General features: G+C 45.1%; 1 protein-coding gene across 2 annotated transcripts in view; it reads right to left on the bottom strand.

Annotated features, from left to right (window-relative positions):
- Positions 1-14,496, bottom strand: part of ASIC2 (acid sensing ion channel subunit 2) — a 528,145-nt gene extending 513,649 nt beyond the window's left edge. For both annotated transcript variants that reach the window (XM_053260546.1, XM_053260548.1), the window contains exon 1: positions 13,459-14,496. In XM_053260546.1, the coding sequence (XP_053116521.1) occupies positions 13,459-14,040 (582 nt within the window). In that variant the 5' untranslated portion in view covers positions 14,041-14,496. The remainder of the gene's footprint in view (positions 1-13,458) is intronic.
- Between the last annotated feature and the right edge of the window lie 696 nt (positions 14,497-15,192).

Below are 15,192 nucleotides of genomic sequence, written 5' to 3'. Positions count from 1 at the left end.
CAGTATGTGACACATCCCTTTGCTTAAAAAGAAAAGGGTAACTATTTGAACTGCGTTCAGTGCTATACATTATTGTGGGATATAAAACAAGAAATAACAAAATGTTCCTAACATGTACTGTTTGTTTGTTGCAATTTAATTTGGAATACATTAAAAAACAAACCTTTAGCCTTGCTGAAAATCTTGCCAGGTCCATCAAATTCTTCCCCACGCCCACCAACTGAAATGGCAGCCCCACTAAATCCTCACTGAAATGTTCCGTTTGGTTCTAAAGCGAAAATCCTGCTTTATTTCACAAAGCATAAGTTTTGCTTTATTTGATCCAGTGTGCAAAACTAGGAGAATATTTCAGTAGTAGACATAGTATGCATCTTCCAAACCACTTTGTAATTACTCTACAATCAATGTATCCATCAGTGATTGCAGTTAATTCTCTTATAGTCAATGCTCTTTTTACCATGTATTTTTCTTTACATCTATCGATTCATTTGCCCAATGTAAACTGAACTACCAGGCTTCATAATAAAAAGCCTGCTCACAATCATGTGTTAAGTACACAGACTTGTTAACAATCACTTGTTAAGTCCCCAAATCCACATTCAGCACACTCTCTTCTGAGATATATATATTTCGGGAAATGGCAAAGGCATTGGTAACCTGAAACTGCACTGGTAGATTGAGCAGACCACCAGTGTTCTCTCTTACAGGGATTCCCAGATGTTGTTGACTACAACTCCCATAATCCCCAAGGAAATGCCATTGCAGCTGGGGATGCTGGGAGTTGTAGTCAACAACATCTGGGAATAATCCTTGTTAAAAGGAACTCTGCAGACCACTCAGCATTGCACTAGCAAGGACTATGCAGAACTGAGGATGCTTATACAGAGGGTAGGGGTGGATTACTCCTCCTAGGTTGTGGACCTGGCACAGCCCACTGCAAGCATCTGATTGGCTCCTGATGCTAGAAGGGGAGGTGTTTCAGCAGGGCTGGCTCTTAGTAAAGGCCAATGGGGCTGTGCTGATGCTGGTCCTCAAGATCTGAGCAAGCCCTCAAGCTTAGTCACCTTCAATCCTGTCTTGCCTCACCCTGTGTCACCTTCATGTTTGACAGGAGACAAGTCTGACACAGTTCCCATAGATTACCCTGCAACAGAAAAAAAGAAAGCATGCTACTACAGTAAGATGTCTGCAGAACAAGCAGATCTCTCAGGCAAGTGAGTCTAACCAAGGAAGAAACTAAGCACCTCCAGGATCATTTATCTGAGTGGATTCTTACGGGACTCCAGGGGCATCTGCAGGATTTGGGGGGTGGGTGGGGAGGGCAAAGCCAGCATTCCAATACCCACCCACCCCACAACCTGGGAATGTGTCCCATTGAATTCAATAGGAACTGGCTCAATCGGGGGGGGGGGGGGCAACTGATCCCTCTTGACCCCACCTCTGGATGCCTGACCCCATATATGCCATGCCAATTAGATTGATCTGGAATGGGAGAAAAACCCAGTCTATATTATCCAACTAATCCTTACCAAACTCTTTAAGGAAGTTTGGCATGATTACTATCCCCATGTTGGAAGAAGCTGAGGGTTAGTGGCATACTTCAGGTCACCTAGTGAGTTTGTGGCTGAAGGGAGATTTGGATTAGGGGCTTTCTGGCTGGCCATTCAGACTTTTAACCAATGTTCTACATCAGCTCTCAAAGCACCATTTGTACAATTATACTATTGTGCTAGTATAATTGATTTATTATTAGATTTATATACCACCTTTCATTAAAAATAATCCCAAGGTGTACATATATAATATATCATATTCAAACTCAGTTTGTTCAAACCACTTCACATACTTTATCTTCGTGTACTATTTACAACAACCTTGTAAAGTAGATCAGGATTATTTCCCCCATATTTCAGGGAGAAGGCTGAGGCAGAATAAATAGCTTGCTTAGGACCACCTAGTGAGTTCACAGAAGAGGTGACATTAAACTGGTGACTTCCTGATTCGTAGCTCACTCTCTTTGGTGCTATGCTAGCTACACCATTTATGCAACATACAAGGCTACATACACTGAATGCAACTCTCAAGGTTCAGTTAAAACCAAGTTTGTTTAAACAGCAAAGATAAAAGACATCCTTAGTGACCCTATGGGCCACAACCTATGACAGAGTCCCTGGCACCTGAAGCATCTCCCATGGGAGAGGAATATCCCCACATATGAATCCACAGGCAAAAGGCACCTACCTTTCCGTTTGACACCTTCAAGGACACGCTGTTGCCAGGAATAGAGTCCATCAAATATTCATAAGGCCCAGCTCCACTCCTGAGCCACCTCCACCCTCTGCCAGTTTCTATAGTCAGGATTGACCCAGAATATAGAGACAGCAGCCTCGCCCTCAGCTCGGCAAACAAACAAACTTTCTCAACACAATATGTGGTTTGACCCACAAGAGATTCTAACGAAGACAACCACAGTCACTGTGATTTGGAATGACTATGTACAGGTGAAACTCGGAAAATTAGAATATCGTGCAAAAGTCCATTAATTTCAGTAATGCAAATTAAAAGGTGAAACTGATATATGAGACAGACGCATTACATGCAAAGCGAGATAAGTCAAGCCTTAATTTGTTATAATTGTGCTGATCATGGCGTACAGCTCATGAAAACCCCAAATCCACAATCTCAGAACATTAGAATATTACATGGAACCAAGAAGACAAGGATTGAAGAATAGAACAATATCGGACCTCTGAAAAGTATACAGTGTACTGTGCTTGATTGGCCAGCAAATTTGCCTGACCTGACCGCATAGAGAATCTAGGGGGCATTGCCAAGAGAAGGATGAGAGACATGAGACCAAACAATGCAGAATTGCTGAAGGCCGCTAATGAAGCATCCTGGTCTTCCATAATACCTCATCAGTGCCACAGGCTGATAGCATCCATGCCACGCCGCATTGAGGCAGTAATTGCTGCAAAAGGGGCCCAAACCAAGTACTGAATACATATGCATGCTTATACTTTTCAGAGGTCCGATATTGTTCTATTCTTCAATCCTTGTTTTCTTGGTTCCATGTAATATTCTAATTTTCTGGGATTGTGGATTTGGGGTTTTCATGAGCTGTACGCCATGATCATCACAATTATAACAAATTAAGGCTTGACTTATCTCGCTTTGCATGTAATGCATCTGTCTCATATATCAGTTTCACCTTTTAATTTGCATTACTGAAATTAATGGACTTTTGCACGATATTCTAATTTTCCGAGTTTCACCTGTATGCTTATTTTGTCCCATGAGAAACTGGTCTTATCTATGCATTGCCATAGGCCAAATTCAGTCCAGATTTGGCTTTTGATTACTTTGCCTTTCTTCCAAGGTTGTTTTATCCTCACAACAACCCCGTGAAGTGAGTTAGGATGAGAGTGTGTGACTTGCCCAAAGTCACCCATGGAGCTGCTGAAGATCTATCCCAAGCAATATTAACGTCTAAACAAGTAGTAGTAAGAACTAATCTGCCTACTTTCCTTTTACTATCCCTACAACTGATTAGGCAGTTCACAACTTAGCTCACTTGTGCCTAAAATGTTCATGTGTCCACCATCTTGAATTGGGGTGGATGACATCATCTCAAACTACGCCATTGAGGTGTCGCTATGTGCCTCTACAACTGTACCCTATTTGGTTCATATTGGTCCTGGCATAGCAAAGTTGATGGGGGGGATGGACACATAGATGGAATGCCAGGTAATCTCATAAACCTACTGGAAAGTAGGCTAAACATGAAAGGAAACTTCTTCAAACTGACTGGCTTCAACTAAAGCTGCAACTTTCATCAGTTAATCAGATATATTAGTTAACTGGTTATGGTTATCTCAAAGCTGTGTTCTTATTTTAAAAGCACTTTTGATCAACTAAAAAGGTGCCCTGATTAATTGGAGAGAATATTTTTTAACATATCTTATTTTTATAGAATTCTTTTTTTAAATGGAAGGCAGCCATTTTATTAGAAGTATTCCCCCTTCTCTCTCACATAGGAGAAATTACCTCTTCCAAGAAGATGCCTGCTGTAAGACACACATATATATCATCTAAAAACAAGGTTGTTTGCTTTTTTCCCTTCAGACCATTGTTTTTAGTCATATGTAACCTTTATTGATTACCCAACTAAAAGTCACACAAATAACCTTCTGATGGGCTCTGCCCTTGGTGGTCTTTCTTGCACAGCCTGTGTGTAAAAATGCAGAACTACACAACATGAATAAGCTCAGGAGAACAGCAAATCCTAAAACATGTTCATGTTTATTCAGTTGCAATTCATTGTTGTTGCCTTGACAGATGCAGATTCATTTGTTATTCATGGGACAGGCACAAACGCTCCATCAGCATTCGCCATTAGTTAATAGTCACTTAAGGCATGTCTGCCCCAGTCAATTTTTATGTTGGTTGTCCGAGCAAATGCTATGTGTGGAGTTTGTAGTTCATACTATTCTTTTTCCTACAAAGAACTGATCAAGCTGTAAGCTACTACATTTCTGTGTACCTGCATGCATGGATTCATTAATGCTTAGATCTAGAGATTGCCTTTTGCAATATGGCACAATTATTAGGGTTACCAACTGCTGCTCCTGTGCCCTTAACACAGCTTAATAAGTAGGTTACTTAGCTGGTGATAATCTTTGTCTCCATTGGCTGATATTTGAAGATCAAGCAGCTGTTAGGCACAGGAGCAGGCCAGTACATTTTTTCTGGTCAGTTGTAACCCTACTTACATTTCCTTTGGCCTTCCACTTATATCACAATCCTACACAATTTCTCAGACATAAAACAGAGAGAGAGAGAGAGAGTTTTCTAGCTCAACATGCCTGCCCAGTGTCTGCCCATGCCTCATTGTCTACTCTTCATCTTTCATTGGAAGCTGCCTTCTTCTGCATCAGACCATTGGTCCATCTAGCTCAGTACTGTCTGCACTGACTGGCCGTGGCTTTCCAGAGGTCTTTCTGAGCCCTTTTTTATCCAGTTATCAAACCTGGTACATTCGACATGTGAAGCCGGTGCTCTACCACAAAGTTCCAGCTTCTTTCTCAGCTATGATGTCTCAACATTACCACCTACATTTTCCCATGCCTATTATTATTATTATTATTTACATTTTATATCCCACTCTTCCCCCCAAGGAGCCCAGAGCGGTGTGCTACATACTTGAGTTTTCTCCTCACAACAACCTTGTGAAGTTGGTTATGCTGAGAGAGAAGTGACTGGCCCAGAGTCACCCAGCAAGTCTCATGGCTGAATGGGGATTTGAACTCAGGTCTTCCCGATCCTAGTCTAGCACTCTAACCACTACACCACACTGGCTCTAGGCCAGCACTGCCTAGACCAGCACTGGGGTTGCCAACAGTCCTGGATTGGCCAGGACATCCCATAATTTCAGGGGGAAGTGCTTGTCCCATCCAGGACGCTCTTTCCCCTGTATTTGGGCGGCTGGTGGGTGGTAGCCTATACTAGCTCCATACCCCCATGGCAATTTCCCAGCTCACTCACAGGCTGCTGCTGAGCTGCTCCATCCATCTCCCACCCACCTGACAATCAGCTGTTCGGCAGGTGGGCGGGGCTTGTACAGAAGCCTGCATGCGGCTCCTCCTGGCTCTTACAGCAGCGCCAGCCAGTAGCTTCTCAGTTGTGTACACACAGCAGCACTAACTAATCTTTGAGAAAAATTAAGGTACGGTCTGGGCTGGGGTGGGGAGCAGTGTTCCCTCTAACAGGGATTCCCAGATGCTGTTGACTACAACCCCCATAATCCCCAAGCAAAAGCCATTGCAGCTGGGGATTCTGGGAGTTGTAGTCAACAACATCTGGGAATCCCTGTTAGAGGTAACACTGGTGGGGAGAAATGTCATTGGATAAGTAAAGGAAGGGAGAGAGGGCTTTAAAAATGATCTTTAAAAAAAATTTATTTAAAGGAAGGTGGAAGTTCTGGTGTGGTGCGAGGTCTGCCATCATAGCCGTCCCCTCCTCCATCACTGCCATGAGGCCCTGTTGGGCCATTGTTGTTCCCCCCAGAGTCCCTGCTGGAGGGAGAGTGGGTCAGAGGCGGCATCAATGGCAGCAGCAGCCTGGGCAAGGAATGCTCTGTGTTGCGCTTGGTTTGTATGAATGGCCCTCCCTGAGATGGCCCCACCCCAAGATGCCCCCCACAACTTCTGTCCCTTATTCAGGCCACAGAATGTTGGTGACCTAGCCAGCACTCTATCCACTACTGGCTGGTGGTGGGCAGACGAAGAGATACACACAACCTGACAAACAATTAACAGTATGGCAATTAGGAAGCCACAACAAGGCCAGAGCCTGGTTGTGGCCCAAGTTCCCAAATCCACATTCCCCTCCTAACACTGATGTGAAGGAAATAATTTGCAGGGGAAGAACAGGGTGCAGAAGGGCTGCTTTAATCTACCCACACTTGCCAGTTCTTCCTACAAACCTCTCAGCCCCCAAGGTTATTTTTCTGCTTCAGAATCCAACTTGGGATAGGGAGGAAGCAAACAATTTAAAACTGCAAGTCGGGTGGGGGGGAAGCACTTTCAGGAGAGAAACAGTGGGCAGGAGAAGGGGAAAACATCTGCCCCCTGCAAACAAGTGTGTGTGCACACACATGCACATTTCCATTACTTTGGCAAATGTGAGGTTGGGACCATGTCTTTTCTGTAATATCTAGTTCTCCCTGAAAGCTAGGCCATGTTTGTTATCCTGCTTGCCTCTCCCTTCCCCTTTACTGTTGTCTGTCAGAACTCTAAGCCTCTTTGGTAGGGTTGCTGCCACCTGTCCAGAATTGGCCTCAACAGTCACCCTAGACATAGAATGTCCAGTAATTTGAGCAAAAATATTGCTTTATGTTTACCCATTTTTCTGGTGCTTCTCTACATGATGCCAATGTTTAAAAATCACTTTCCCCTCAGTACTGCTGACTGCCTTTGTAGGCACTCCATATACAGTAAACCCCTTCCCCACCTTTCTGGATTATCTCTGGAGTTTGCCTCTGAGTTTAGCTGTGGAGTATATGGACGGTGAGAGCCTCCCTTTCTCTAGAGGCATTGTTGGGATCCCATTTCTCTCTAGAACACCAACTGTCTGATATAGCACCTTCAGTCTAGTGACAGTCCCTCTTTGCCAACAGGAAGTATCCCCTGTGTCGAGTAGCAGGAAGAAATGCAAGGAGCAACAGGTCTTAACACACAACTGTCCTTTATGGTTACATCAAAGAAGCAGCTCCACCCCCAACTACTATTCCCAAAACCATATGAGCTCCTAATCAGTGTTCCCTCTAACAGGGATTCCCAGATGTTGTTGACTACAACTCCCAGCATCCCCAGCTGCAATGGCTTTTCCTTTGGGATTATGAGAATTGTAGTCAACAACATCTGGGAATCCCCGTTAGAGGGAACACTGCTCCTAACCCATTCCAGCACAAACAACATTATAGGGGGAACTGTGTGGAACAGCTGCCAAAGCTCCACTGTTAAGCACTCTTTCCAATCCCAGTCAAAAATAGTCGGGTTTTTAAATGTGTGCCCCGCCCCCGACAGTTGCATCCAATAGTTCTCTCTGATGAATGTCACAAGTTACTCTTAGGGCAGAGGCCTGCCTTTTTTGCACTGTTACTATTATGAGGTACCAACTACATTGATCTACCAGTGCTGTATAACTGGTTTACAACAAACAAAAACAGCACACACACAAGGAACAGGAACTGAAAAGCCCTCTGGATGGATTAAAAGTTAACAGCTACAAGAGCTTCATCAGTACTGATAAAAGGAGCTACTTCCTCACACCACATGTAGAATATGTAGAATTTGCAGCCACAGATGTGGCAATGGCTGTTAGCTCAGACACCTTTAAACAAAAATTACGGTAGACAAAATCATGAAGGAAGAATCCACCAAAAGCGAATCACCAAACAGAACCTCCATGTTCAAAGGCAGTATATTAGAAGCTAGGGACAGACAACAGGTGTAAGACATCACCTTTCTATCTGTAAGCAACTTCCCTCTGGCTATGTTGGAAGCTGGTCTAGATGGACCTTGGCCTGCTGCAGCAAGGCTTTTCTTGCATTTTTATGAAAGAACCTCTCTCTGCCTAGTTGAGTTGTACCGAGACACCTTTTAAAGGCTGCTTCCCACCTCTTTTGTTTTTGCTTTCACAGAAAATTAACATCAGTTTGTACAGAAAGCTACAGTGGGTGGCAGTAATATGTGGTCAAAAGGGCCAGGCACATTAAGTGCCTCTCCTAAAACAAAAAAAGCCACAGCAGCCTGTAAACACTTTCAATGGGAGCATCTGTGGGCAGAGATGTAGACATTAGAGGAAGGAAGTCCTTCCCACAAATGGACTGTTGGAGAGCACCATCATATAGGGGGCCATAAAGGAAGAAAAGCACAGCTTATCTTTTAATTATTATTCTTTGCTTTCTAAAAACCCAAGGCAGCTTCCAGACCAACTCAATTAACAACCATTAAAAGCCAAATACTCACCATTCCCATCCCACCTACGCCCAGCTCCTTCCCCTTGATACAGTTGCTCAGGGTTTATTTAGCCTGGTAGTTCAAAGCAATACCCCACCCCCACCCCACTCATGCCACCCACTGCATTTTAGCTCTTGTGGGACAGTCTTGCAAGTATTGATTCAAGGCAATAGCATTATATACCCATATGTTACAGCAACCAGTTAGTATGCATATTTGTTCAATAAAGCATACAAGAGTTAAACTGCTGGAAATGATTTGAATCAATGATTTTAAGTGGCCCTTCTTGGTGATATAAACCATTATTTAAGTTAGTTATTTAAAATTGCCCTGATTGAAATCAGTTTATCCAGGCTGCTGAAAGGCCTGTTTGGCCTGATCTTTGAGGATCAAGATGGGACTATCTCGGTGAATCTGGGGCTATTTCTGAAAATTTGATAAAATTTGAATCTATTTTTCATAGGTGTTTTTGTCGTTTTACTTTTTTCAGCTACCCTGGGGACTATTCACTCAAACACAGGTTTCTCAAAAGTTCTTTCTCATTTAAAATGCTCCAGCAAAAATCTGTGCTTCTAACACCTTTTAACACCCTGTCATGTTCAAGATCAGTGTGAATGTTGATGTTTCCCACGCCTTAAAAGAATTCTAAGCTGAGTTCGTAATTGCGAATACACAGTAGTGGTGTGTGTGTGTGTGTGTGTGTGTGTGTGTGTGTGTGTGTGTGTGTGTATAGTCTATGTTCTGAGCCTATCCACCTTACTTGTTTGTCACTCTACCCCCACTTCCAGAAAACCTCTACTGCAACCACCACTTTATGGTCCTGGGGCATTGCAAGACTGGAGGCAGCCCTGGGACAAGATTCAAGGATGCTCCCCGCACACTGCTGCCAGCTTCATTTGTGGCCCTCTGTCGCCAGCCATCCACTTGCCAGCCCACCTGCTTGCCACTGCCACTAGCTTGCCTTCGTTGGCCAGCACCCACCTGTTGGGGCTGAGCATTGTGCTCGGCTTCAACTCCATGACGGCCACACCAATGTGGCCTGATGACATCACCAAGCTGGTGCAGCTGCACTGCTCCATGCAAACAAGAACATGCCTGCCTTAAAGGGGTTGCCTGTTCTCAATGGGACTGAGGCAGTTCTGTGCCACTCAGTAATGTTGGGAAGCAGTTGATGTGGCGGCCAGCGTGGGGCCTGAGTGCTCAATGCAGAGGGGAGCAGGCAGCTGGTGGCTGCGGGAGACCCATGGGCCTGGGCATCTGACCCCTGATCCCATTCAATTAAAGCTTTACCACTGATGTGGCCAGGAAAAACCCAAGACAGGGGCATACACTTTCCCCTGCAAGCCCAGACATGAGCAGCACAGCTGGATTAAGGGGCTGAAGAAGTCGCACTTGTCCCCTTAGCTAAGCAGGGTCTGCCCTGGTTGCATATAAAAAGGGAGTCATGAAGTGTGAGCACTGTGGCCCTGTTCGGGAGCTAGATGGCCGGAGCTAGATGGCCAACGCTGTGTTCACAGCATGGCCTGAAGTGGCTCTCCCTGCCTTAAGGCAGGGAAGAGCCACTCGTGGCTGTGCTGCAAATGCAGCACCGGCCATTTAACTTCCGAATGGGGTCCCACAGCCCCACTTGAGAGCTAAACCAGCACTGCCCGTGTCTGACATCAGATACGGGGGGCATGTCGGGGCCACGAGGCATGGCCTCTGAGGGGCAGTGGCCTGGGTTCTTTCAACCCGGTCACCCAACGGTGGCTGTGTGTGTGTGTGTGTGTGTGTGTGTGTGTGTGTGTGTGTGTGTGTATGTATCAACCCCCTGACACTTGCCTCTTGCTTTCTCCCCTTTGTGATTTCCCCCAGTGTCCAAAGTTAGACTGTGAACTTTTGGGGGGTAGGGGCCTGTATCATTTTCATTATCAGAGTATTTCAGGTGGTCTCCCTCTCTGAAGCTGCCCAACTGAACCCAATAACACAGCCTTGCAAATAAGTCAACAAGAGCTACTAGTCCACAAATATGTTCTATCACTGAGCTGTGGTCCCTCCTTTACAGCCTTCCTGCCTGGAAATGATGTTCATTCATCAGAGGTAACCAGGCAAGCACCTATTTGCAAGGCTTCCCTATCACACACATACTCCAGTCCAAAAAGTCCTTTGGAACTTTTGCCACAGGAGAAAGGGAAAATGCTGTGCATGCTACATTAGCCACCATACACATACACAGCCTTAAAAGCTCCTGCACCCAACTACTCCAAATTACTTTTGGGGATGGGGGTGGTAAAACAAACATGTGGATTCTGTAGGGATGTTTCCCAAGAGGCAAACTCAGACAAAAAATTCAGTTCTCTCTCTCTTATACACACACACCCCAAATAGAGAACACATGCCACTTTAGATGCAACCAAAAGCTCAAAAACTCTTTCATGCCTAATTTGTAATCACTTTCTCCAGCAAAATCTCATAAACCACCTGCACACATCAATCATTATCAGTAGTACCAAACTTTTCATCCTGACAGAATTTGCTGTTTCAGCATGTCCAAGACTCCAGCCTAGACTGTAAGAAGCTTTTCTGCCATCCAACAGACCAAAAATCAAAAAAGCACATTATCGAGCTTTAGAGAAATTTAACACTTTCTTTCTCCCCCTCTAACAGCATCAATTAACTTTAGAACCATAGCAATGTCCCTGACTAGCATAGTAGTTAAAAGAAGTCCCTGATTTGAATCTCGCCTCTGCCATGAACTCACTGACCCTAACCAAGCCAGTGTCTCTTAGTAGTTCTTCATCTGTAGCACTGGGATAATACAACAATCCTGTAAGGTCACTCATTTGAGGGCAACAAGATAACGTATGTGAAATAGTCAAAACTTTTGAAAGCAGTATGTAAAAGCTAAACGGCATTATCAATTAAGTTATCAGTTGCTAGCCTCTCTGCAAAGTATGTGACCACAAGCACCCACTTGGATGTGGAGCTGTAATCTATGACTAGAGCACAATTGCTCCTGGAGGGAACCAGTTCTGTCTATTGCAACAATTCATTGCACCCCCATTCAAGAGGAGGGAGTATTGGGAGGTGAAAAGTTACAATTCCCCCTCTCCTCACCCTCCAGGCCCTGCTCTTATGGTTTTTAAGACAGTCTTGAGGTAGAGAAATTAAGCAAGTTAAGCTTTTCTCACAACTTCTTGCAATGCTGTGAAAAGCTTCATCTTCATTTCTTCACCTCCGGCTGTTGCTAAGGGCAGAGCAGCAAGTCTAAGAGGAAAATTGGTCACCTTAGAGCAGTGGTTCCCAACCCTGGGTCCCCAGATGTTGTAGGACTAAAATTCCCATCATCGCCATTTTGGATGGGAATGATGGGGGTTGTAGTCCAACAACACCTGAGGACCCAAGTTGGGAATTCCTGCCCTAGAGGATGGGAAGTTTGTAGCACAGAGTCATCTAAGCTACCATGCTGCCGAGTCTCAAGCTTCTACTCATTTTTGTATGCTAAGGTTGCAGCTTTCTTTTTCTGGTCATACTCTTATGCCTTTAAGAACATCTGGACACAAAAATATAGCAACAAAAATATTTATATACTGCTTTTCAAAAAAGGTTTTCGAAGCGGTTTACACAAATTTAAAAAATAAATAAGATGGATCCCTGTCCCCAAAGGGCTCACAATTTGAAAAGAAACATAAGATAGACTCCAGCAACAATTACTGGAGGATATATAAAGAAACTCATCACCTTATGTCCAGGCCAGGAAAAGCTTCACTTCCTTAATTTCTCTGTCACTGCTTGCTGTTAAAGATATACAAGCAGGCCCAAAGGACTGGTTCACATACACCCACACACATACATATAAACATACACACACCCCATGTGAGTTCTTGTCTCTTGATTATACGACATCTGATGGCTTGGTAGCTGAATGTGTGAACCAACCCCTCTGAACAGCACTGTGTTTAGATGTAAAAAGAGGGAAGGATATTAATATTCTATCTGGGCTGGCTCATTCACACATGCAAGTCAGCAGTTGATAAGCTGCAGTCATGAAGTGAAGATTATGCATGTGTGAACTGTCCAAAAAAAGAGGTAGGAGCCCTACAGCCAGTGTTCCCTCTAACAGGAATTCCCAGATGTTGTTCACTACAACTCCCAGCATCCCCAGCTGCAATGGCCTTTGGATGGCGATTATGGGAGTTGTTGTCCACATCTGGGAATTCCTATTAGAGGGGACACTGCCTACAACCCATGTATTGCTACCTACCACAAAACAGCCACAGAAAATAAAGCAAAAGTATAGTGCTACCAAACAAAGCAAGATTCTCAAGCGCACTTTACTCCCTGCCACTCATCAGCCACTGATCTTGGTGCTTCTTCTAGGGGAGGAACATAGGTCAGTGGTAGAACACATGCTTAGCATGGAGAAGGTCTCAGGTTCAGTCCCCAGCATCTCCAACAGCAAGGCTGAAAAACATACTCTCTACAGGAGAGTTGTTGTACAGCTGCTTCCCTAGACAGCATGTGTCGGATGGCCCAGTGGTCTGACTCCGTTTAAGGAAGCTTCATGTGTTTATATATTATTCAGAAAAACCCCAAACACACCATAATTTTGCTTCCAGGAACCATCTATTGGCCACAGATCCCTACCTCTTCCAGGAAACCACAGTAGAAGCCCTTTTGTCCTGTACTTCTCGAAACCACATCAGCCAACCACTAGGACAAGATTGAACCTTAGATGTAGCAGGCCTTAGTTTGATAGCCACAACTCCAAAGCACAGGCCACAACCTGTGATTCTTCTACAAAGATAACAAGCAAACATGCTGCCTCACCAAGATATACCATCTGACCCTCTCTCACAGAGAAAACCAATCACCATGTATTAGGTACCCATTATTACTGCTATGATTGTCCCCGCCACTGAGACAAGAAGGAAGTCAAACTTGTGCATGTACTCACAGTTGTGAAGTTCCTGTGGCTGCACTCCTGACCTCGAAACTTGCAGTACAACAACATCTCCTTCATGTCATGGCCCACACGTCCCAGGAACTCATTCATGCTGAAGACTTTAGCTCGGTGGTGCTGGAAGTTGGCCTTTTCTCGCAGGACGGCCAGGACAGTTGGGTCAGCAAGATGGGGCTGAAGGACCTGCAGGTTGACATCCAGCAAAGCCAGAAGATCACCAGCATGGTACAGGTCATTGGTGGTGAGACGGGAGAAGCGGAACCCATTCATGTTGCAGATGGTGACAGCTGGAAAGACCAGGCTGTAGACAACAACCTCATCCACCTTGGTGACATGCTGGTAGGAGAAGTAGTAGACTACCCGCTCAGAGCTCTCTACCAGGAGGAGGCCCAAGGAAGCCACAAAAGCTAGAGCCCACAGGGCCCGCCGGATGGTCATGGGTCCATAGACGAAGATATGGCGGATTCCATGCAGGGTAGAAGTGTTGGCAAATATCTGGAAACTGGAGGGCTGGAGACTCCCCAGACTTCCTTCGCTGGTGCTCTCCTTCAAATCCATGGAGAAAGGATTGGACATAAAGGTGCCACCTTCCTCCTCTGCCTGCAGCCAGCTTCTCTTGGGCTCCAGCTTTCACTCATGGGGTGAAAGAGGCAACAGACAGAAAGCAAACAGGATAGCTGTGTGTTTGGGTAGCAGTGGGTAAGGTGTCTCCTGCGTGCTCCCCAGCAGCCTGGCAAGGGTGGTGGTGGGGGTAAAATGTTTATTTAAAATCCATTGCAACTCTACCGCTTGATTTCCTCGCTGCGATAAGGAGGGCTGGTTTTATTTAGGGAGACACCAAGGTGATGTGGAAGAGATGTGGGTGGGAAGGCAAGGATCAGCCAATGGAAGCAAAGCCCTCCCCCTTCCTTCACTCACTCTCTCTCTCACACACAGGCTAGTGATGAGATTACCAGTGTGTGTGTATGTGTGTGTGTAAGGGGGGGCAGTCTGAGCTGCTTGCAAACCATCAGCTAACGTTTTATGTTCAGGGATGCTGCTGCCTGTCTCCCTGAGCCAACACACTGCAGAACAGAGCAAGGCTCTTGAAGCAGGACCCACCCCCCATCCCCTGCTCATGATTTTCCAGGCTGTCAGATTCCAGCATCCTTCCCTGCTTTCTCCTCCCAGTCTCCCTCCCCTGTTCAAAACCGGCTGGCAAGTCTTAGCTCAGAAGCTCCTCTGAGATGAAGCGAAGAGGAAGAAGGGCAAAACTCACAGGACAAAGTGCCGAAGATAACCAGGCCTAAGTGCCATAGCAGAGCATCTGGGGAAGATCTGACATTAGTACTATATCCTAAGCAGTTGTTGTTGCAGAGGGGAAATAGCCAGGACCAAGCTCCAAGGATGCTTGCCAGGAAGGATTTTCCTGAGAATGCACCGGCACTGCACATGTCCGCAGCAGATAGGTTTGCCTCTTTTACCCTTTAACATTTGCCGTCTTTCTTGACAGGTAACCATCTGTGCCACGGACCTCCACACATCTCTTCTTTCTCATCTAATCCAGGGCTGGTGAATCTGAGAAGCAGCGGGAGAGAAGAGCTGAGCGTCAGGGTATGTTAATGTCAGCCACATTCATTGTGATCTGTTCTAGTATGTATACATTACAATGAAATAAATGTCTGGTAAATGATGATAATCATATATGAATATTGACCACCTTAGACAAATTTTGTGAATATCCAAAAA

The sequence above is a fragment of the Hemicordylus capensis genome, chromosome 6 (assembly GCF_027244095.1).
Source record: "Hemicordylus capensis ecotype Gifberg chromosome 6, rHemCap1.1.pri, whole genome shotgun sequence".
Lineage (NCBI taxonomy): Eukaryota > Metazoa > Chordata > Lepidosauria > Squamata > Cordylidae > Hemicordylus > Hemicordylus capensis.
The sequence above is the reverse complement of the archived record's forward strand: the minus strand, read 5'-3'. Positions and strand labels throughout refer to the sequence as shown.